This window comes from Marmota monax, unplaced genomic scaffold, assembly GCF_021218885.2.
Source record: "Marmota monax isolate L192 unplaced genomic scaffold, Marmota_monax_Labrador192_F-V1.1 WCK01_AAM20220418_F8-fsc00083, whole genome shotgun sequence".
Taxonomy (NCBI): domain Eukaryota; kingdom Metazoa; phylum Chordata; class Mammalia; order Rodentia; family Sciuridae; genus Marmota; species Marmota monax.
Genome location: NW_026692848.1, coordinates 680569 through 701584, shown reverse-complemented (window position 1 = coordinate 701584; position 21016 = coordinate 680569). Strand labels below are relative to the sequence as shown.

At 49.4% G+C, this 21016-nt stretch overlaps 1 protein-coding gene across 9 annotated transcripts in view; it reads right to left on the bottom strand.

Annotated features, from left to right (window-relative positions):
• Positions 1-21016, bottom strand: part of Wdr27 (WD repeat domain 27) — a 148176-nt gene that overhangs the window by 92838 nt on the left and 34322 nt on the right. For all 9 annotated transcript variants that reach the window (XM_046449383.2, XM_046449384.2, XM_046449388.2 and 6 more), the window contains 9 exons: positions 20392-20459; positions 20018-20139; positions 19265-19347; positions 17005-17083; positions 15126-15203; positions 9871-9968; positions 8543-8632; positions 7793-7914; positions 5732-5865 (listed from right to left, as the gene is read on the bottom strand). In XM_046449383.2, the coding sequence (XP_046305339.1) occupies positions 5732-5865; positions 7793-7914; positions 8543-8632; positions 9871-9968; positions 15126-15203; positions 17005-17083; positions 19265-19347; positions 20018-20139; positions 20392-20459 (874 nt within the window). The remainder of the gene's footprint in view (positions 1-5731; positions 5866-7792; positions 7915-8542; positions 8633-9870; positions 9969-15125; positions 15204-17004; positions 17084-19264; positions 19348-20017; positions 20140-20391; positions 20460-21016) is intronic.

The window sequence follows — 21016 nt, the reverse complement described above, 5'->3', positions numbered from 1 at the left end:
CTAAAGAGACACTTCTCAGAAGATGATATACAATTAATCAACAAATATTTGAAAAAAATTAACGACTCTATTAATTAGAGAAATGCAAATCAAAACTACTCTAAGATTTCATCTCATTCTAGTCAGAATGGCAGTATTAAGAATATAAGCAACAATAAGTGGGGGAAGAGGCACACTCATACACTGCTGGTGGGACTGCAAATTGGTGCAACCATTATTGAAAGCAGTATGGAGATTCCTTGGAAAACTTGGAATGGAACCACCATTTGACCCAACTATCCTACTCCTCAGTCTATACCCAAAGGACTTAAAATCAGCATACAACAGTGATGCAGCCACATCAATGTTTATAATACCACAATTCACAGTAGCTAAACTGTGGAAGCAACCTAGATGCCCTTCAATAGATGAGTGGATAAAGAAATTGTGGTATACATACACAATGGAGTACTACTCATCATTAAAAGAGAATAAAATTATGGCATTGCAGGTAAATGGATGGAGTTGAAGAATATCATGCTAAGCAAAGTAAGTCAAATGTTCTCTCTGATAAGTGATGCTGGTCCCTATGGTGGTGGGGTCATGGGATGAGTGAAGGAACTCTGGATTGGGCAAAGGGGAGGGAGGGAGAAGAGGGGTAATGGGGGTAGGAAAGATAGTAGAATGAGACAAACATCATTTCCCTAGGTACATGTATGATTGCAAGGATGGTGGGACTCCACTTACAACCAGAGAAGTGAAAAACTGTGCTCCATTTGTGCACAGTGAATCAATGTGCATTCTACTGTCATGCATAACTAATTAAAACAAATTTAATACAATAAAATAATTTTAAAAATTTTTAAAAAGCAGAACATATTTGTTTAGTTTGGAAAGTGTGTAAAATCAGGGGACTGTTCAAATTAGGACGGGCCTTTCAGAAAGAGGGCGGGAAAGCCCAGGAGACACGGGTGAGTGAGGGATCCCTGCAGGAAGGCCGGAGGGATGTGCCGGGAGCTATGCACAGGCATGGGCCTCCTTGGTCACTTGTAGAAATAAAGCATAAAGATCGTGTTAGGATCAATGTTTCCTGATTTTCTGTGCTGCCAGCTGGGTGGTAGGTTTTGATTATTTACTTTGAGCCTGCATCTGCTTTCTACCTGAGAGAAGTACCTAGGAAGTGCCAGTTCGCTCCATGAATAAAGTTTCAAGTGGCTGCCATCTGCAGTGGTAATGGCAGTAGAAGGAGCACAGGTGGTTTGCAGGACCCAGGTGTCCAGCATCTCAGTCAGACCACCCATGTCAGGGGTCACATACGCAGCACTCAGCAATGGTCAGGAAGAGCACCCACTGTGGAATCCACTTCTCCCTCACCATCAGTTCAGATGCAGCCAGCAGGGGCTGCCAGTTGTAGCAGCCAACATTTCCTGATTTGGGACAGACTGGATGACATGGGAGGGGATGACATGGGAGGGGAGGGGATGGGATGACATGGGAGGGGATGACATGGGAGGGGATGACATGGGAGGGGAGGGGATGACATGGGAGGGGATGACATGGGAGGGGAGGGGATGACATGGGAGGGGATGACATGGGAGGGGATGACATGGGAGGGGATAAGATGGTAAAGAACAAGAAAGGTCCCACTCTGATCTTCAAAACGGCTGAGGGGTAGGTGAGGCGTAGCAAGCTAGGAGTGCAAAGGTGTCTTCAGTGATGGGACAGGGACTTAGTAGCTTTTTACCCTGACTCAGGTCATTTGCCCTGCTGATGAGGACGCAATTGTCCCACCTCTTATAACAAACAAGTTTAAGAAAAAATACAGCCACTCATGCCCACAGGTCTAGATTAATCCAAACAGTCATTTATAAGTTACTCATGAGGATAAGTTTTACCTGTGTTTGAAAAGAGGTTTTACTCTCAAAAAAAAAGTAAAATACTTTCCTTATATAAGAGTGGAAACACAGAAATACAGAAAGAAAAGACAATATGTTTCTTTATGACATCTTTTTAATGTTTCAATGCCATTTTAACTGTTAAATTGGATTCATACTAAAAACCATGTTGAGGCTATATTCATTTAAAAACATGAAAAATATTTCTCAATATCATTAAATATTCTTCAAAACCAACACTTCGATTTTTGCATTGAGCCACACAAGATGAATACACCCTTGGCTGTGCCTGGCGTTTGGGGCCTCCACATTGTGAGAGCTAAGCGTGCACACCCTTGGTATCGTCTTTTCATGTCTGTGGCCAGGTAAATGTCTGAAAGAGGAGCCCTGGGGCACACCTCTCTGGCAGAGTGGTACACACCCACCTCCCTGGGAAGCTCCAACTCTGCACTCAGGAACACTGGCTTTATCACTTTGTAAAATTTCGCAAATACATAGAAGAAAAATGCGTGTTTCACTGTGGTTTTTCTTTGCATTCTTTTGATAACTCTAGTATTGACTCAGCTCTACTCACAAGGGCCAAGATATCCATCAGGGAAGGATGGAAAGGAAAGTGCAGAGCATTCACACAGCAGAATGCAATCAACCCTAAGGAAAGGCAATTCGGTCCTTGCGACTGGAGGGTGGACATGAAGCCACCATGCCAACGGGAGATGAGTCACTCTGTGTGATTCCACTCAGAGAGGTATTTAGCCCTCGCAGGGCAGACAGAATCACAAGAGCCAGGACCAGGGAGTTTCAGGTACACAGGGAAATAAGCTCCAGAGACCTAGAACTCACCAGTCAGCCACCCTGCAGGTGCCCCAACACCTAGGAGGGCGGGTCTCCTGGGACATCAGCCACCATAAAGGTGAACCTACACCTAAGGAGGCGGGTCTCCTGGGATGTCAGCCACCATAAAGGTGAACCTACACCTAGGAGGGACGGTCTCCTAAGACGTCACCCATCCTGCAGGTGCATTTACACCTAGAAGGGAGGGGCTCCTGGGACCTCAGTCCCCCTGCAGGTGCACCTATACCTAGGAGGGAGAGTCTCCTGGGAGCTCAGCCACCCTAAAGGTGCACCTACACCTAGGAGGGAGGGTCTCCCTGGGACTTCAGCCCCCCTGCAGGTGCACCTACACCTTGGAGGGCGGGTCTCCTGGGAAGTCAGCCACACTGCAGGTGCACCTACACCTAGGAGGGAGGGTCTCCTGGGCCTTCAGCCCCCTGCAGGTGCACCTACACCTTGGAGGGGTGGTCTCCTGGGAGGTCAGCCACACTAAAGTTGCACCTACACCTAGGAGGGCCGGTCTCCTGGGACTTCAGCCACCCTTCTGGTGAACCTACACCAAGGAGGGCAGATCACCTGGGAAGTCAGCCACCCCTAGGTGCTCTCTGGCAAGTACTCTGACACAATAGAACTGTTTTAAACAAGAAAAAATTCTAAGAAGATCACACCCATCTTCATGCTTGTGGTCCAAGAACAATGGTGACATCACAGCATCAGGACAGAAGCTCACAAAAGGGAGAAGAAAAGGAGATCAGAGATCGCTGAGTAAACGCTGGAGCCCCACCTCTGATGTCCTGATGAGTAAGCAGCCAGGAAGGGGTGGCTGAGACCGCCGCCCTCATGTCTCAGTCTGTTTCATAAACCCCTCCCCAGGACATGCAGGGCATTTACACCTAGAAGGGAGGTGTAAATGCGGAGGGCGCCCTGGCAGGACCTGGAGGGACATCTCCCACTGGGATGGGTGTGGGGCCGTGGAGGTGTGTTGAGAGAGGAAGTAAGGGCACCACGCAGTGTGCTGAGCACGCCTCAGCACAACAGTGAGACCCAGCCACAGGCAGAGCAGAGGGACAGCCAGTCTGGAATCGAGTTGGTGGACCCAGCAGCTGACAAACAGGCCTCCTATTTGAAAAAGGTGGAAACTGCCTGCAGGTGACACCAGCAGGTCACCAGGCTTCCCAGGGAGGAAGTGCCCTGGCTCAGTGGCACTGAGGCAGTCACGGCCTCTGTGGGCTGTGGCGAGCGCCACAGCAGGCATGCTCAGGAGAGGCCACCCCTGCACAGCTGTGCCTGTGGCTGCCCCACACTCTCTGCGTGGCAGAGTGTCCCAGGAACTGCAGGATCTGAGCAGTGAGGGCAGGAAAACACCTGGCTAGCAGCGACCTCGAGGCTCACAGCTGGATGGCCCCCTAAAAGAACGGCCACAAAACCCTTCAGGGGACACACAGGGCCACGGAGGGGATGCACATCATGGAGGAGGAGGTCACCCAGGGACAGGGAGGGAAACCCCATGACTCCCTGGCAGCTGACGTGCTGAGGGCCGAGGACCAGGGACTATGTCTTCAAGTCAGCGGTCATTGCCCCATCTTCCCTCAGCAGTGCAGGACTGGCAAGCAGCTGGGGCGGGGCGAGGTCGCCTTTTTGGTCCTCACCATCAGTGAGCACACAGAGGGTCCCCAGCCCCAGGAGTCTGGCATCAGCACTGGAAGAACTAGGGAGAGCCAGAAGGGCCAGCGCCTTCCAGGTGGGTGGCGTGAGCTGAGATGGGTGGGGTAGGGAGCCCCACCACGTTCTCCACACTGTCCACCTGGGTCACACTTTGTCAGGATAGGCCATACCTGAGCCCAGGTCCCCCTCGGATGCAGACGTGGGAAACCCTGGTGGTCTAGCACTCCTCTTCCCAGCTGAAAACACACAAGCTGCTCGAGAGGTGGCCTCACGACTAGCTAGGGGCAGGTGGCCGGAAAGCCCTTCCATGCTTGCTGGGTATTCCAACTCCTCAGGGGCTAGCTCCATCAACTCCCACAACCTCCAGCCCCCACCAGACCAGCACAAACTGACCAGACAGCAGTGTTGCAAACAGATGCCCGAGCAGCCTTCCCAGACTCAGCTCCAAGGAGAAGCCTGGCTCCATACCCACAGGGTCACCTCCATCCAGCAACACCACAGCCCCAGGGCCCTGCGCCCACCAGGCCATGGCCTAAAGGCCCCCTCATCTGGCTGTGAGAGAGGCACGGCCCTTGGAGCCACAGCAGCAGCTGCCTTGAAATCATGGCAGAGCCAACAGCAGGACAAAGCCCACAGCTTCCCTCTCTAGGTCCCTGTGGCTGTCTCTACAAGAGGGAGGATGCTGAGGGACACTCCTCGGGGAAGGCAGGAGGAGAAAGAGGCAGCCCCCGCCAGGGCACAGAGCACTCCGGAGCAGGCCCAAGCCTCCCTCTCCAGACGGTGCACAGGACACCACAGGCCCAAAGCAGCCTGAGGGCAGGAAACCGGGAGCGTCCACCAGGAGAAGAGGGAGGGCAGGGCACGCTTCACGTCTTCAGACAGGCCAGCCCCAAAGCCACACAGCTCAGAATCCTGACCGTGGTCACCAAGACAGGCGGCTGCCTTCCCAACTGAAACCTGTGGGGGCAGGACACGGCAGGAACACAAAGCCATAGAGGAGCAGGACAGGGACACAAGGGCTGGGCAGGCCCCGGCTCTCTCAACAGTCATTTCTTTAAAAATTTGAAAACAAAGACGACAGAATGTGAAAATTTAACTATTTGTCGTGAACAGCAGGTGTCCCTATAACATCACTTAGCATGGGACAAGGTGATGATCTGCCTTGCCAAGCCGCTCAACCCCCAGGTTCTCTCACCTGTCCCACCAGAGGTCCCCAGTGTGGACATCAGAGGAGCACTCAGAGGGTACAGACTCGGTCCTACACTCTCACCAACGCCTGTTGGCAACATTTTTAACACAAGCCCTTTCTGAGCACAACTTCCTAAACAGGACAGGGAGGAAAGTCCCTGAAGGCCACCTACCTTTTTATCTCATCTCTGACGGGGTCCACATGGTACCTCAGCAGCTGGAGTTCCTGGCCAGAGGACAGTAGAATGAAGGCATCCATGTAGTAGAACTGTGCGGATGGCACCGGCTTACAAAGCCTGCCTCTGCCCTGTGGAGCACATCGTCATCAAAAACGCACAAAGGACATGACAGGATTCATCACCTAGGCAGGAGATCCTCCCCAAACACCCAAGTCTATAGATCCTGATCAATAAATGAATTTCAACACCCACATCTAACTTTAATTCCCAATATACCCTCCACACCCACATCGATCCATCCTCGACACCCACATTGATCCATCCTCGACACCCACATTGATCCATCCTTGAGACCCACAACTATCCATCCTCAACACCCACAACTATCCATCCTCAACACCCACAGCTATCCATCCTAAACACCCACACCTATCCTCAACACCCACAGCTATCCATCCTAAACACCCACAACTATCCATCCTCAACACCCACAACTACTCATCCTCAACACCCACAGCTATCCATCCTTAACACCCACAGCTATTCATCCTCAAAACCCACAACTATCCATCGTCAATGCCCACACCTATCCTCAATACCCACGTCCATCCTCAACACCCACAGCTATCCATCCTCAACCCCCACAACTATCCATCCTCAACACCCATATTTATCCATTCTCGACACCCACAACTATCCACCCTTGATATCCCCAACTATCCGTCCTCAACCCCCTCAACTATCTATCTTCAACACCCAGACCTATCCATCCTCGACACCTAGACCCATCCCTCCTCAACACCCACACCCATCCTCAACCCCACATCTACCCTCTTCACCCATGTTTACCAGCATCATCACCACATCTATCTGTCTTCCACACCCACATCTATCCTCAACCCACACATCTATCCAAACGCTAGATTCAATGCACCTGGTAGAACTAACCTACTGCATTGATGCTGCTTACTTGCTATTACTGAAAGGCTTTCTAGGATCAAATTTTACCATAATGAGCATTTTGAGTTCCAACCGTTTACAAACCTTAAAATGAAAACAAATCTAAACTTCACATAAAATACAGTATTAGCAAGGACTTCCTTAGTGTTGGGATTTTAAATACATTTTGCAGCAGAGTTCTCTCACAGACACAAGCCTCACAGCTGGAAATTCACACCTCCTTTCTTAAGCACCGCCAAGCACTTGTCCACAGACCCTGGGACCTAACTGACCACCTTCCCTTCTCCTCCCAGCAGTACTCAAACCTACTGAGCATAATGGCTTCACCACGCAGGACCTGCTCCTGTGGGTTCACTGGGACTGTATCTCTGCCTCTGCTCAGCACTAGCTCAAGAAAAGACCAAGAGTCAAAATTCATACCTTCTTAAAGGGAAAGAAATCATATGGTCCTCAAACCATCATAGTTGAGGACCCCCTGCATTCAAGATCCATAGAAGATCAACATTACCATTTTTCAAAATGTCACACTTCTTATGTGTTCAGTTTGTTGTTCACCAGGTCATAAGTTCATGAGCTGAAGTCCAATCTCCTATTATAACATCTGCTTCTTAGTGCAAGATTATTGCAATTTTCTATCACTCCTTTCTCATTCTATGTTCAAACACCCTCACATAAATTCATTAACACAAGTCATTTAACTCCCCCAGAAGACACTTTCTCCACATAATCTCCTCTTGGCCATTACTAGCTTCAGTATAAAATCACACTGAATGAGCATCAGAATGACTCAAGCACCTTGGTACTGTTCTGCCATCTGCAAACCATGGCAACTGTGAGGCTAAGTCAACCCATGTACACTGCACGCAGCGTGCACCAGGTATGGATGTATGTGTGTGCGCCGGCTGTGAGTTACGCGTGTGTGTGTCTTATGTGAATGTCTGCATCAGGAAACTAACTGATGAGCAGTTTCTACCGCACTGAAGCCAACCCCTGGCTCATATCCATTTCCTAATCTCTGGGTTAGGTAAGAGGGGGCCTTTGAGGAAGCCATGACTGTCAACAGCTCATGCACAGACCCCACAGCTTCTATATTACCAGAAGCAGCAGGAGCTCCTTCCTGTGAACCGACCACAGCCTCAGAGTCTGGTCCTGGGCAGTAGAGAGCAGCCACCTCTGGTCATGGCTCCAGCAGAGGGTGCTCACAGCTCCATCATGACCTAAAGGACCAGGAGAAAGGAGGCGCATTACCTGCACTTTCCTCCCGTGCACCACCAGGCCTCATTCAAGGAGTAAGCTATGCCGCTGGCAGCAGAGCCCCCTACGGCAATGCCACAGAGCCAAAGCTTTGACAGAAGCTCGCGGTGCACAGGCATCACTACCACAGCTTCTAGAGTTTTTGATAACCTCATCGCTCTTAAAACATGCAGCTCAAAGTCATGTGTACATCTGTGAGTATGCACTTTAAGAAAGGAAAGCTATAAAATGTAGCACTGTAAAAGAGGACAGCGATCTGAGGACTTCATAATCATGAGTCAGTACTTTGAAGAACTGTGTATGCACAAACCCCACTAAATCTCAAAGTACACTTCAAATACATCTTTTGATGGGAGTAATGAAATGCGTCCCAGTTAATTAAGACTCATGCCCCTCCCAGCCTACAGCTGTACACTCTTGCTCCTGACCTTCTTCCCTGGGTGTCACAGGCATGCAGGCAGGCACCCTTCCACTCCCAGACCAAGCCTTGGCCCTGCACTGCCACTGTCCCGCAGGAGGCCAAGTATGCCACCTGCTGACCACCATGGGACTTACCCTTCAGCTCTAGCACCCTGAAACAAAGACCCTTACCTGAAAGGGCAGCAGGTGTTCCAGTAAGGCTGGCTTCAAAGACCAGAGAAAGACTGTTGGCTAAGCCACAGGCCAACCACCGTCCATCTCCTGTGTGAAAGTAAACACCGTTTATAAAACCCTGAAGCCTGGGAACCCCACTGCAGGTCAGAGGAACCTGGACATTCCTTCCCTTGGTGGGGAACAAGGTTGTCAACAGGCCCACCAGCCCTCAAACACGCAGCATCTTGCATGGGCCCTTGCAGTGTGACAGACTCAGGTTGACCCTCATACAAAGCAGGACCATCTTCCCCACGACCCACAGAGCAACAGCTGCTGTGATCATCGCCGCCCTCAGTATACAGGGAAGACCCAGAGGGATAGGCTGAGCCCAGGTCCTGGAGGTAATCCACAGCAGGAAGGAGGAACCCAGAATGCGCTCCCAGGACACCACCTCCAACATTGCACTGTGCTGCCGCATGGCTAGGAAGCACACCAAGCCATACAGCCTGGGGAAAAGATTACAGATGTCATCCCCGTTCAGACTTGAGGATCTCCACCAGGCAGATGTCCTATCTCGATAACATCAAGCACATCAAATATTCAAAAGTTATTTAGCAGCAACATTACAGACATAAGTTCACAAAATTATGCAAAAAAATTTTGGTTAGAGTTACATAAAAAAGACAGGGATTTTGGCAGTGTAATAAATAATAAACTTTTAGTTTTTCACCAGAAATCTTTTGGACATGAAGCAGGTAGAGTGAAGGAAGTACTGGCACAGGGGACATCTCACCCAGCCAAACCAATGCACCTCTAAGTACACCTATCAGAGACGAGGGAAGGGAGCTGCCTCAGCTGACTGCAACCCTCTCAAGGCTACCTCCCCACTTACCAGCTTCCTGGAAAACAGGATGAGGTGCAGAAAAATGGGTGTGGACAAGAAGGAGAAGCCATTCCATACGGAACTACTATGGGGAAGACTAGACGGGTCATATATGCAGGAAGGAGCCCAGCAAACCATCACCATAGGAAGAGATCAGCACACACTCCAGGAACACACGTCGTGAACAAGGAGCACACGTCTCCAGAGAAAGCTGGAGACATAGCGCAGCAGAAAAGAGCCCTGCCCCTGCCCCTGCCCCTGCTGAGCAGAGGGTGAGCACCCCTCAGGAGGGCCCGTGGAGCTCCTGAAAGGAACCTGAGAGTGAGGAGTGAGCCTGCACAGGGACAGGGTGGGAAATCTGCTCTGGGCACCCTACACCAACATGGGATTAAAGTCCTCAGCAATCCAGCTGTTCAATTAAGTGCAATCACAGCTTTTCTTCACATCACATGGCTGTGAGTACCTGAGTACTGGACACAGGTCACAGCAGTGGGCTCCTGGCACACAGCAACCTGCTTGCTGGGTTTACTTGGCACGGAGGTCTCCAAAGGGTACTCCTCACTGGTAGGAGAACAGAAAAAATAAAAATAAAGGGCTTATGTCAATGAGTTTACAAATAAACACGAAACCAGGTGAAGTGGATTTCTCCTAATTACCTAATATTGTTCTATAAACTTGGAAATATATGAACTCTACATTTGGAAACACATAGGACTACAGAAAGATACTAACGTTCAAAAATTTTTAAAGGGAATGCATTTAAATGAATCATTATTCCTACATGGCCTAGAATACACAGCTACTACCTATAATAATGATGCTAAATATAAAAAATTCACTAGAAGAATTCTCTTGTATGAGTATCATGGAATGCATTACACAAGAGGCAGCCATAAACTCCAGCTGTATAGCAGAAACACAGCCATGGACTAGAGCATGCTGGTAGGTGCAGATGCTCCTGGACTTAAAGTCAGGCTGAGGCACAATACCCCTCTCATCATCTGAAAATGCAGTAAGTCAAACATGCCTTTGCGGGAGCATGGAAGGTGGAAGAAGCAAGCTCAGCAGCTGTTCCCAGTCTCCTCACATCACGGAAAGGAGGCAGAGGATGAGGAGCAGAGTCAAGAACCCCAAACCCAGGCAAAGGCAGGAAGCTGGGCCCCGACACCACGAGACTCACTCAAGAACAAAGCAAGGAAGCTGCTCTGGCCCTGAGCAAAGGAAAGCGGATCCGCGAGGCCCCACAGCCCCACCACTGACCTTGGTGGGCAGTGCCATGGGAAACCCGGGACTGTCCCCAGGACTGTGGCACCCTACCAGAGGGGAGCTGTCTGACTACTCAGGGGCATCGAGATCCACTTCCCAGATGGTGAAAGCCATAAACAGAAGCCTGCCAGGGTAAGGTCCCTGGATACCCCACGCATCTGAGTCAGAAGGTGCCGCAAACACAGCCCGAGGGTGATGGGAGGGGAGACTACCAAAGCCAAAGCAACAGGAAGTGGCTGCTCCAGGCTTCCTGGCACCCAGCCTGATCTGTCATCTCCACTGGCAAGTGACAGGGCATTGTTTGGATACCGGTGGGTTCTTCCATCAGACATAGTCAACAGGGGAATCAGGACCCACCATCACAACCTGGGGCAGGTGAACCACCAGAGACCCTTCACCACAGTACCCAGAGAGTAGCATCAGCCAGGGGAGTATTTCTGCACCACAGAACATTTGCAGAAAATCTACAACCAGAGTTCCTGTGCTCGAGGACAGCCACCAGGATCTCCACCACCATGGACACAATCAAACAGAGGAGAAGAGGTACAGCAGTCATTGGGTAGCTCCAGAGCCTGCATCCTGAAATCTTCACACAACAGAAAGAACCAAGCCTCAACACTGCACCCTCTGAACAGTCAGTGGCAGGCCCCAGAGCTGACAAGCCAGAACCAGCTGATGGCAGGCTCATAGCAACTAAGGAATTAGCTCCTGTGCACCTGCAATTCTAAAGAGATCTAGAGCAAAGACACGGACATCTGCTAACTATCTAAACCCCAATAGAATCCTATCCAAGAAGCAACAAGACTGTGCTCCACCCTGACCTGGGTTACCACAAATAGCTCTTTGACTTGGATGATAGCTGTACCCCCATAGCCAGCATTGTGCCTTCCACCCCCTGGTCTGTCTTTCATCTAGTGGTTTAGAGCATTAGTTAGAACCCACCTTCCTATCTTTCTTCTAGTTTATATTGCTCACTCTACCCCCTTTCATCTTCTTGCTCTGTCTATTGCTACTTCAAATACCACCATCCACTTCTCCTTTCTACCTTGCTGTGAATCACTCTTTTATATATTTTCTCTCATTTTTTCTTCCTGTCTCACTTTTTCTCTCCTTTTTTGTTCTAGTTTTAATATTTAGGCAGTTAGTTAGTCAGTTTTCGGCAGACACAACATCTTTGTCTGTATGTGGTGCTCAGGATCGAACCCGGGCCGTACGCATGCCAGGCGAGCGCGCTACCGCTTGAGCCACATCCCCAGCCCACTTTTTCTCTCCTTTTTTGCCCAATCTTTCTCCCCCCCCCACTGTATCCCTCATTTACAGTTATATGTAAGTTTACCAAGTGCAAAAAACTATTTTTTTACCTATTCCAGAACCATATACAAGTTCAAACATGGGTTTAAGGAACTGTGGAGAACCACAGCAACCTGTTTTGTTTCCCGTGAGGTTGAAGAGCATGAGTCTGAAGTGACTACAGTGAGGAGGACTCAGTGGCGTCCCTCAAAGTGGTGCTGACATTGGAATCGGCAGAGGTCACATACTGACTGAAAATATCAGTATCTGCATATTTACCCAACCCAGAGCTCTTAGAAGAAAGAAGCTCACAAAGTAGTCCCTTGCTAAAAGGAATGAGAAGTACCCAATAGATGAGTCGAGATTCAAACAATGTGACAAAGCAGGGAAACAAGCTGCCCAAACCGCCCAAAATGCTTCAAAACCGACTCCATCAATGCAAAAGTGAAGGAAATGTGTTTAGTCAGATTTTTTGCTGCTATGACTAAAAGACCTGACCAGAACAATTATGGAGGAGGGAAAGCTGGTTTAGGGGCTGACAGTTCCAGAGGTCTCAGTCCACAGACAGCAGGCTCCACTCCTCGGGACTCCGCCAGCAGGACATCATGGTGAAAGGCAGCAGAGGGAAGCAGCTCACGTGGGTCAGGAAGCAGAGAGAGTCTACTTGCCAGAATCACACACATACCCAGAGCCAGGCCCCCAACGCCCCACCTCCCCCAGCCACACCCCACCTGCCCTTGGTTCCCACTCAATCCCATCCGTGATCAATTCACTAATATGGGGTGAAGGCTCTTAAACCCATCACGTCTCCTCCAAAGCTTCTTGCATTGTCTCAGACATGGGCCTTGGGAGGACAACGCACATCCAAACATGACAACATGCCAGAGAAGGAATCTAGAAAGTCCATAGTTAGAATGTGCCGCAGTCTGGCTGGGCACACAATCACGAGCCACCACACAGCTTCTAGATTCAAACAGCAACTCTTTATTCCCTAACTCACACCAGCCGTCTACAAACACGTTCTGGGGAAATCCACGTTCTCTGCCCAAATCCATCCCCCTGGGCTTCTGTCTCCCAAAAATAGGGCGTATCCTGCTGCCTGAGTTCCCCTTGAGTTCTCACGGGATTCAGACAGTATTTTTGGGGAACAGTAGGCTTATTACTGGGACGTAGTTCATCTACATTAAAAGGACTTATGATAAGTCCTAGGGTAATTGATCCCGATTATGTAGGTGAAATAAAAATTATAGCTAGTTCTCCAAGAGGTATATCAGTAATTTCACCTGGAGATAGAATAGCACAGTTGTTAATAATACCCAGCCTACATAATAAATTTCCTAGTCATAGTGTAGAAAGAGGTTCCAGGGGATTAGGCTCCACAGGTGTAGATTGGGCTATGTTGTCTTTAAATTTAGATTCTCGCCCAATGCTAAAACTAAATATTCAAGGTCATGAGTTTAATGGGCTACTGGACACAGGAGCTGACCTTAGCATCATATCTCGTCAAGAATGGCCAAAACATTGGCCATTACAACAAGCCACTCAAACGCTTCGAGGCCTAGGAGTGGCAACTAATCCCCGTACGGGCCGCCAAATGCCGCAGTCTGGCTGGGCACAAATGCCGCAGTCTGGCTGGGCACACAATCACGAGCCACCACACAGCTTGTAGATTCAAACAGCAACTTTTTATTCCCGAACTCACACCAGCCGTCTACAAACACGTTCTGGGGAAATCCACGTTCTCTGCCCAAATCCACCTCCACTGGGCTTCTGTCTCCCAAAATATACTCTGAATCCCGTGAGAACTCAAGGGGAACTCAGGCAGCAGGATACGCCCTATTCCCAGCAGGAATAATCTTAAACCTTAAACCTGGAACCTAAACTGGGAACGCCCTAAACACGATTATCTTAAACCGGGAACACCCTAATCCGCCCTGGTCCTTGAGCAAGGTCACCTACATTCAATGTCACTGCAACATGGGGTACGCTGGCAAGGAAATTGTCATACCTACTTGGCTAATGGCTCCCAGCAATGATCCAGAGGCACAAATCCAAATACTGCCTATTCTGACACATAGAAGTTTAAAGAAAAGTTGACCTAAATGTACAAAAATGTTGCTGGCATTTGGAAAGAAGCAGGTGAGGAGGGTGGATAATGGAGGCTGGATTTGATCATGTGTTTAAATCCCACACTAACCCTCACCAAAATGTACAGCTAACACATGCTAGTAAGCAATCGGTGTTCTGAAGCATTTCTGTAAACATAATTGCCCAAATGCAAATACAATGTAAATTAAAACGATGTTCATTTTGATAGCCCATACCCTCTTCCCATCATGGCCCAGCCCTGCAAAGAGACTAGGAGGACCCAGCTCTTCTTTCTGCACACCCAATCATGAGTCAGAGTAAGGGTCAGGGCTTGGCCCTGCTGGGCAGAAGGGACTTCCAAATCAAGCAGCCACTGAAAACAGCAGTGGCTCTTCAGCTGCTAGTTTCATCCACTCCGATCTTGGACGCTCGTCAGGATTAATCATCAGCTACAGCTCTCTTCTAAAACTAAATTTTAACAAAACATAAATATTCAGAATTGTCAAGGTGGTAAGAAGAGCAGTGTGTCTGAAAATCAACACCAAAAGAATCTGACTAAAAGGATACCTACAAATAGTACAGCTAGAGACCCATGTTTGCATACACACTAACCTACGCATACAAGGTCTTTGTTATGGTTCAAGTGTGAGGCGTCCTGCTAACGCGGGCATGTTCGGAGGTGAAATGACTGGACGGTGAGAGCTGACACCTGAATGGACGAGTTGGAATGGAGTGACTGGGGGTGACTGGGGCAGGCGGAGTGTGGCAGGAGGAGTGGGCTGTGGGGTGTGCCCTAGCAGAGCTGCCCTTCCTGCAGCCCCTTCCTGCCTCTCCTCTCTCCCTCTTGACCATGCCATGAGCCTCACCTTAGGACCACAACAATGGACTTGGCCATCTGTGAAACCCTACACCCCAATACACTTTTCCTCCTCTTAGTTGTTTTTATCAGGTACTTGGTCAGAGATGGAAAAGATGACAAAAACAGTCTTATACCTGTTTGAGAAAAATCAGATAGAGCATTTAAACATCTAAGTTATTTAAATTTACTTGGAAGGCATTCACTAACTTTCATACCGTTTGCAATTGATCTTGCATTTTGAAGATCTTTTACCGTCTTTCTTGATGTTAGTCTTTGGTGAAAACATAGTGACACTGTGGAAAGAAAATGCTTACATGTCACTTTCAGAGATTAAATTTCTTAAGAGATCTACATATTACAGGAGAAGGAATATGTACACACCTGCATGAATAGTTTCAGCTGCCTCCTGCTCCTCCTTCCTCCATCTGTCCCTCTATCCCACACCTCAGAGATGTCACCATGCTGCACATCTCCAAAACTTTCTAATATCCTGCAATGCTACCCTGAAATTCTCCTGTTAGGTTTCAAATTGCAGCAAGGCACTAAGGACACCATGACCTGGGACCTGCGTCTTTCCCCTGGGCTCCAGCACACAGTCCCACATCCACAGCATGCCTCAAAACAGTGGCCCAAGGAGTCCACATTCAATGTCACAGATGCCACAGGCACTGAGGCACCCACAGGTTAGGGACATGGACTGATGCATAATTTTGCTGAGACACAAATCTAGAATCCATCCAACCATCCATCCAACCATCCATCCAACCATTCACTCTTCCCTCCATGCGTCCATCTCTCCATTCATCAACCCCTCTATCCAATCATCTCTCCATCCATCTTCCATTTTTCCATCCATCCATTCATATCTCCATCTATCCACAGTCCCTTCCTATCCATCTCTCCACCTATCAGTCATCCCTTTCTCCATCCTCATTCATCTCTCTACCCATCCATCCACATCTCCACCCATCCACCGTACATTTCTCCACCTACCCACCCATTGATCCATATGTCCAGCCATCTGTAATCCTCTCTCCAACCCTCCACCCATCCATTTATCATCCTTCTCTCCATCTATCCACATCTCTATCTAGCCTTCTCTCCATCCCTCTCCATATCTTCACCCATCCATTTCTCTACCCAGATGCCTGTCTCTCCATCTTTACCTCCATCCATCCACCACTCACCCATTTACAAGTGTCATATAAGAGAATCTGAGGTGCCAAGTGTCACCCCAAGCATAGGGGTCTGCAGATCAGACACTAAGTGAAACAGTTGTGCCTGCTACTGGTGAGGCCAAAGAGAAAGAGTGATGCAGGAAAGGGCCATGGGAGTGGAAGAGACTGAGACCAGAGAAGCTTGGGACTTCGGCCCAGACGAAGCCTGAGCAGGGCCCTGGGGATGGAGGTGGACTTGGAGAGAGACTGGAGGGAGCGGGGAGGCGAGGGCAGCAGTATGGCAAGGCAGGGGCGTTCAGCCAAGGCCTGCCATGTGCTCTAAGCAAAGGTGCCGTATAGAGTGCTTCCAGGTAACAGGGCTGCTCTGGTCACTATGTGAAGGACAAATAAAGGGTCCCGACTTGGCAGGGGGTGTCTACATTCAATAAAGAAAGACAATTTGCCTTTGAGAAATTCAAGGCTTATGAGGGGCCAGGGGATCTGGACACTCAGCTGTAGTCTAGGCATCCTGTGTTTCGCATTTCCTTGACTGTGAACCTCACATAGTCAGCACCTCTCCCTTCGGCTTTGAACAACCTGAATCTCAGTGCTCTAGTGCTGCAGTTCTAAAAAAGGCCCTGTCAGCCTTGGTGGGCCACACCATTCCCAGCACCCCACTCCTCCTGTTCCCATCCTAGCTTCTCACTCACCAGAGTGGGTGGGCTTAGGAGGGGCCCAGTACACAGTAGTGACCCAATAAACCTCTGCTGCTGCAGTGCCCCCCACAGCAGGGACAGACATTCTGGGGTCTCCGCCACCACATCACAGCTCCTGCTTAGAACCCTGCCCCTCTCCATGATGGGACCCTCAAGGACCCATCTGTGTCCATATTTGAACCCACGTCTGAGGCAGGGCCACGGTTTTGCTCTGTACTCACCGCGGTGGCAATGCGTAACCGGACGACCTGACTTTGGTGTGGAAAACCAAGGGCTGGTCCCCCACGGCACTCTGCACAGCTGTGGGAAGACATTAGAGAAGCAGCAGATATTTAATGTCACGACTCACTGTGAACACAGAAAGAGCACAGTCTCTTAAAACAGAGAAGTCCACACAGACCAGAGGAGCTTCTGACCTACAGTCGAGAGGCCCCATGGTGAAGTGCAGGCCCACACAGCAGCCAGAGAAGACTAACCATGGGAATGAGAAGCATAAGGACAGTTCCCTCTCATTCCTTAAATTGCACTCAGTTGCATGGGCAGAACACAGTGCCCTTCAAAGGTGCCCTTCAAACGCTCGTGGACGATGCCAGCTCTTCTGTGCTGTGCTGCTTCCAGTCGTGGCTGGAGCACAGGTGGGAAGGAAGCCCTGGGGCTGCGGGCAGGGTAGGAGACTGCCTGGGAGCAGTGTCTGGGAGCAGCATCTGTCCATCAGTGACAAGCACGGCCTTCCTACTAAGGACCCAGACGCACACAGCCTCTCTAGGAGAAGGACACAGCTGCTTGCGGTGTCCATGCATAGAGCACCAAGGAAGCCTGGCTACGGCGACACCTGGTGCCTTCTAACAGAAGTGGAACTCCTCACCAAGCTCTAACACACACACAGACACACACACACAGACACACACACGCACAGACACACACGCAGACACACACACACAGACACACACAGACACACACGCACAGACATACACGCACAGACACACACACACATAGATACACACACAGACACTCACACACACACGCAGACACTCACACACACACGCAGACACAGACACACACACACACACGCACATGCACACACACACAGAGGCACACACACAGACACCCTCTCCGTGCTTCACAAAAAACCCAGCAACACATGAACTTACCACAAATACTTGCAAACCTCAAAAATGCTCTCAGATGAAAAACAATTTTGCCAGAACTATTTGCTTTTGCGTAAATTTAATCCTTGATGTTAAAGATAATTTTTTTTAAAATATTTTTTTTGGTTGTAGATGGACACAATATCTTTATTTATTTATTTTTACGTGGTGCTGAGGATGGAACCCAGTGCCTCACGTGTGCGAGGCGGGCACTCTGCCACTGAGCTATAGCCCCAGCCTCTAAAGATAAATATTTTGCACAAATTATAAAATAGCTTCAGAAAAATGGATAAATGCATAATATTAAGTGATAGGTGTTTTTTGTTTTGCTTTGCTTTGTTTTACAAAGAAATTCAGTTCTGTTTCTGGTACTATTTCAAACGTGACACCCCAAATGATGCCCCATTGAAACCAAGCACACCTAATGAGTGAACTCTTCAGACATGGCAGGGGACTGCCCACCGTAGAGGAAAGTCGTATAATGACTTCCTACTCTTCAGAACAGGGAGCTCCAGTGGCAGAGCTCCCAGAAACACCAAGGAGGTGGGTGTCCACCACAGCCAGGCCTGGGGCACACATGGGCACAGCCAAGGTCAGAAGGCAGGCACAGGGACAGCTTCCTGCAAGGGGAGGGTACAGTGCGAGGCAGCTCTGCGGTGTCGGTGAGCAGAATATAAAAATGGTTTGTTTGAGGGCCTGAATTGTTTTAAGCAGGCCAAGTAAGACGTTTAACACTACTGAGTTAAGAGTTCAGACTGAACATTGAAGGGAAAAAAAAAAGCAAATATCAGTGATTCCTACACAGTGAGTACTGGGTCACAAGGAAGCCTGCCTCTCAAATGAAAGCAACTTTCAGATCTTTTCTTGGAAAAAAAGCAACAAGTAGGTTGTTAAGAACAAAGGCATAAAAAAGCATTTTTTAGACAATCAAGAATAACGAATCATGGTATGGCCAATACAAGAGACCAAGGGTCACAGTTTCTTTGGATAGAACTACATCATGGTTGGTTGTCTGGGAAACACATGCTGGAGTACGCAGGGCGGATCAGCAGGACGTGTGTTCACTGGGGACCCCCCACGTGCACCCAGCCCTGGCCACAGACACAACCACCGGTGTGAAGCCAGCCTCTGAATGCCTGTGAAGGACCCCAGCTCAGGAAGAGACACCGCACACCTGCCCGGCCACGGAGGGTGTGCAGTCCACTCCAGAGAGGCAGGGCAGCACAGCGACTGGCATGTTGAGCGGCAGAACCCACAGAGCACTTCCCAGTGCTGCCGACAACAGGAACTAGTCAGCTTTGCACTTTGATGTTTTAGAGTGTGTTCTACTAACCAGATTGTTTGTGACCAGCAGGTTTAGTACTTTTCCCCTTAACAACTCCAAGATACAGGGGAGAAGTTGGTAGCACACAGGAGCTGAAACAAAAATAAAGCCAGGCTATAAAGCAAACAAGGATAAAATGGAATTGCTCAATGGAACACACACGATAAGTGTGGTAACAAATGATTAATTCACACAGACAAGGACACACAATATTTAGAAATAAAAACTACAATATTTGGAAATAAAAACTATTAAGCTTATTCTTGTTCTGAAAGGAAAATTCAGTATATTTTAATAAATGTGCTATCTTATAATCTGCATTCTATTCTGAAATAAAATAGTATTTTGTGTTAAACAATGAATCCCTTCATTTTCAATAAGATAAAAGAAGCAATGGTATGAACAATAATTCCTTTCACATAGGGTTAGGATGGCTGAGTATTTACTAAATTTTACCTTTATTTCTTAACATAAAAAGAAATCTAGTTAGGCATTGTGGTACACATCTGTCATCCCAGTGACTTGGGAGGCTGAGGCAGGTGGATTGCAAGTTGGAGGCTAGCCTCTGCAACTTAACAATACCCTAGGCAAGTTAGTGAGAACCTGTCTCAAAATAAAAAAGAAAAAGGCTAGGGACGTGGCTCAGTGATTAAGCACCCCTGGCTTTAATCCCTGGTGCCAAAAAGAAAAAAATCTGAAAAATGCTCACTGATCAACACAATCAACACCCACATGGGGACATCGCCCTCGAGCAGACTGTACCTCGCCAGCACTGACAGTGCCTTCTCAGGGACAGGGCCCTGCTGGGACCTCACCAGAGTATCCAGGCTGATTTCCAGTATGGCAATTCTCTTCCCAAACATGGACGTGAGCAGGCAAAAGGCCTATGAAGGACAGCATTGTGACACAGTTAATGACATGGCCAGACACTAAGGAGACCGCAGGTCTACATCCACAGCCCTCCTCACAGCACGGCTTTCCACGTCAAGCCTGCCGCACGTGGGCCAAGCTGTGCCACTCGACAGGTGCGTGCAGCTGCACAGCATGCACAACTCGGGGCAGTCTCTGTGCCATGCCAGCTGGCAGTGCTGCGGGAGATGCGCCTGGCAGGAGCAGGGGGCGAGACCTCCACTGACCTTGTGGTCAGCAGCCTGGCTCGTCACAGCGCAGGAACCAGCCACCTGGACGCTGAGGCACCTGAAGTCTTGACATGCAGCAGAGACAAGGAGACAATGTTAGGTGGCAAGCCAGGGAACCGAGCCTGGCAGACCCATCCATTCCACCTGGTTACCTGCACCAGTAGCCAGGGACATGGCCAGGGAGGAGATGGGCCTCCCTGTCATGAGGCCCAGAACCAGACACTGGGCAGGAGGTGACAAACGTGAAGCCGCAACAGGCTGTGCGAGTGTTGGAGAGAGAGGAGAAGGGAGCTTCCAGTGAGGACCCACCTCCCAGGACTGAGCAAGTGGCCCTGACGCTGAACAGCAGGGACGGGACGGGGGCACAGTCAGTGGAGAAGAGGCCTGAACTGGTCCACTCGCCCTGCAGTCTGGAGGACTCAGAGGACAGAAGGAAAGCCGTGACCTTGGGGCACCCAACAAGAACCAGGGGCCCTGGAGGACCGAGAATGGGATGTGGCCCAGCAGAGGAATGCGACTCCACCCTGAACGCCTCGGAAGCCTCAGAAGGACCAAACCAAGTGAGCCTCGAAGAAGAGGCTCTAAGCTCTTGGCTCCAGTGCAGAGGAGAGAGTGGCCAGGG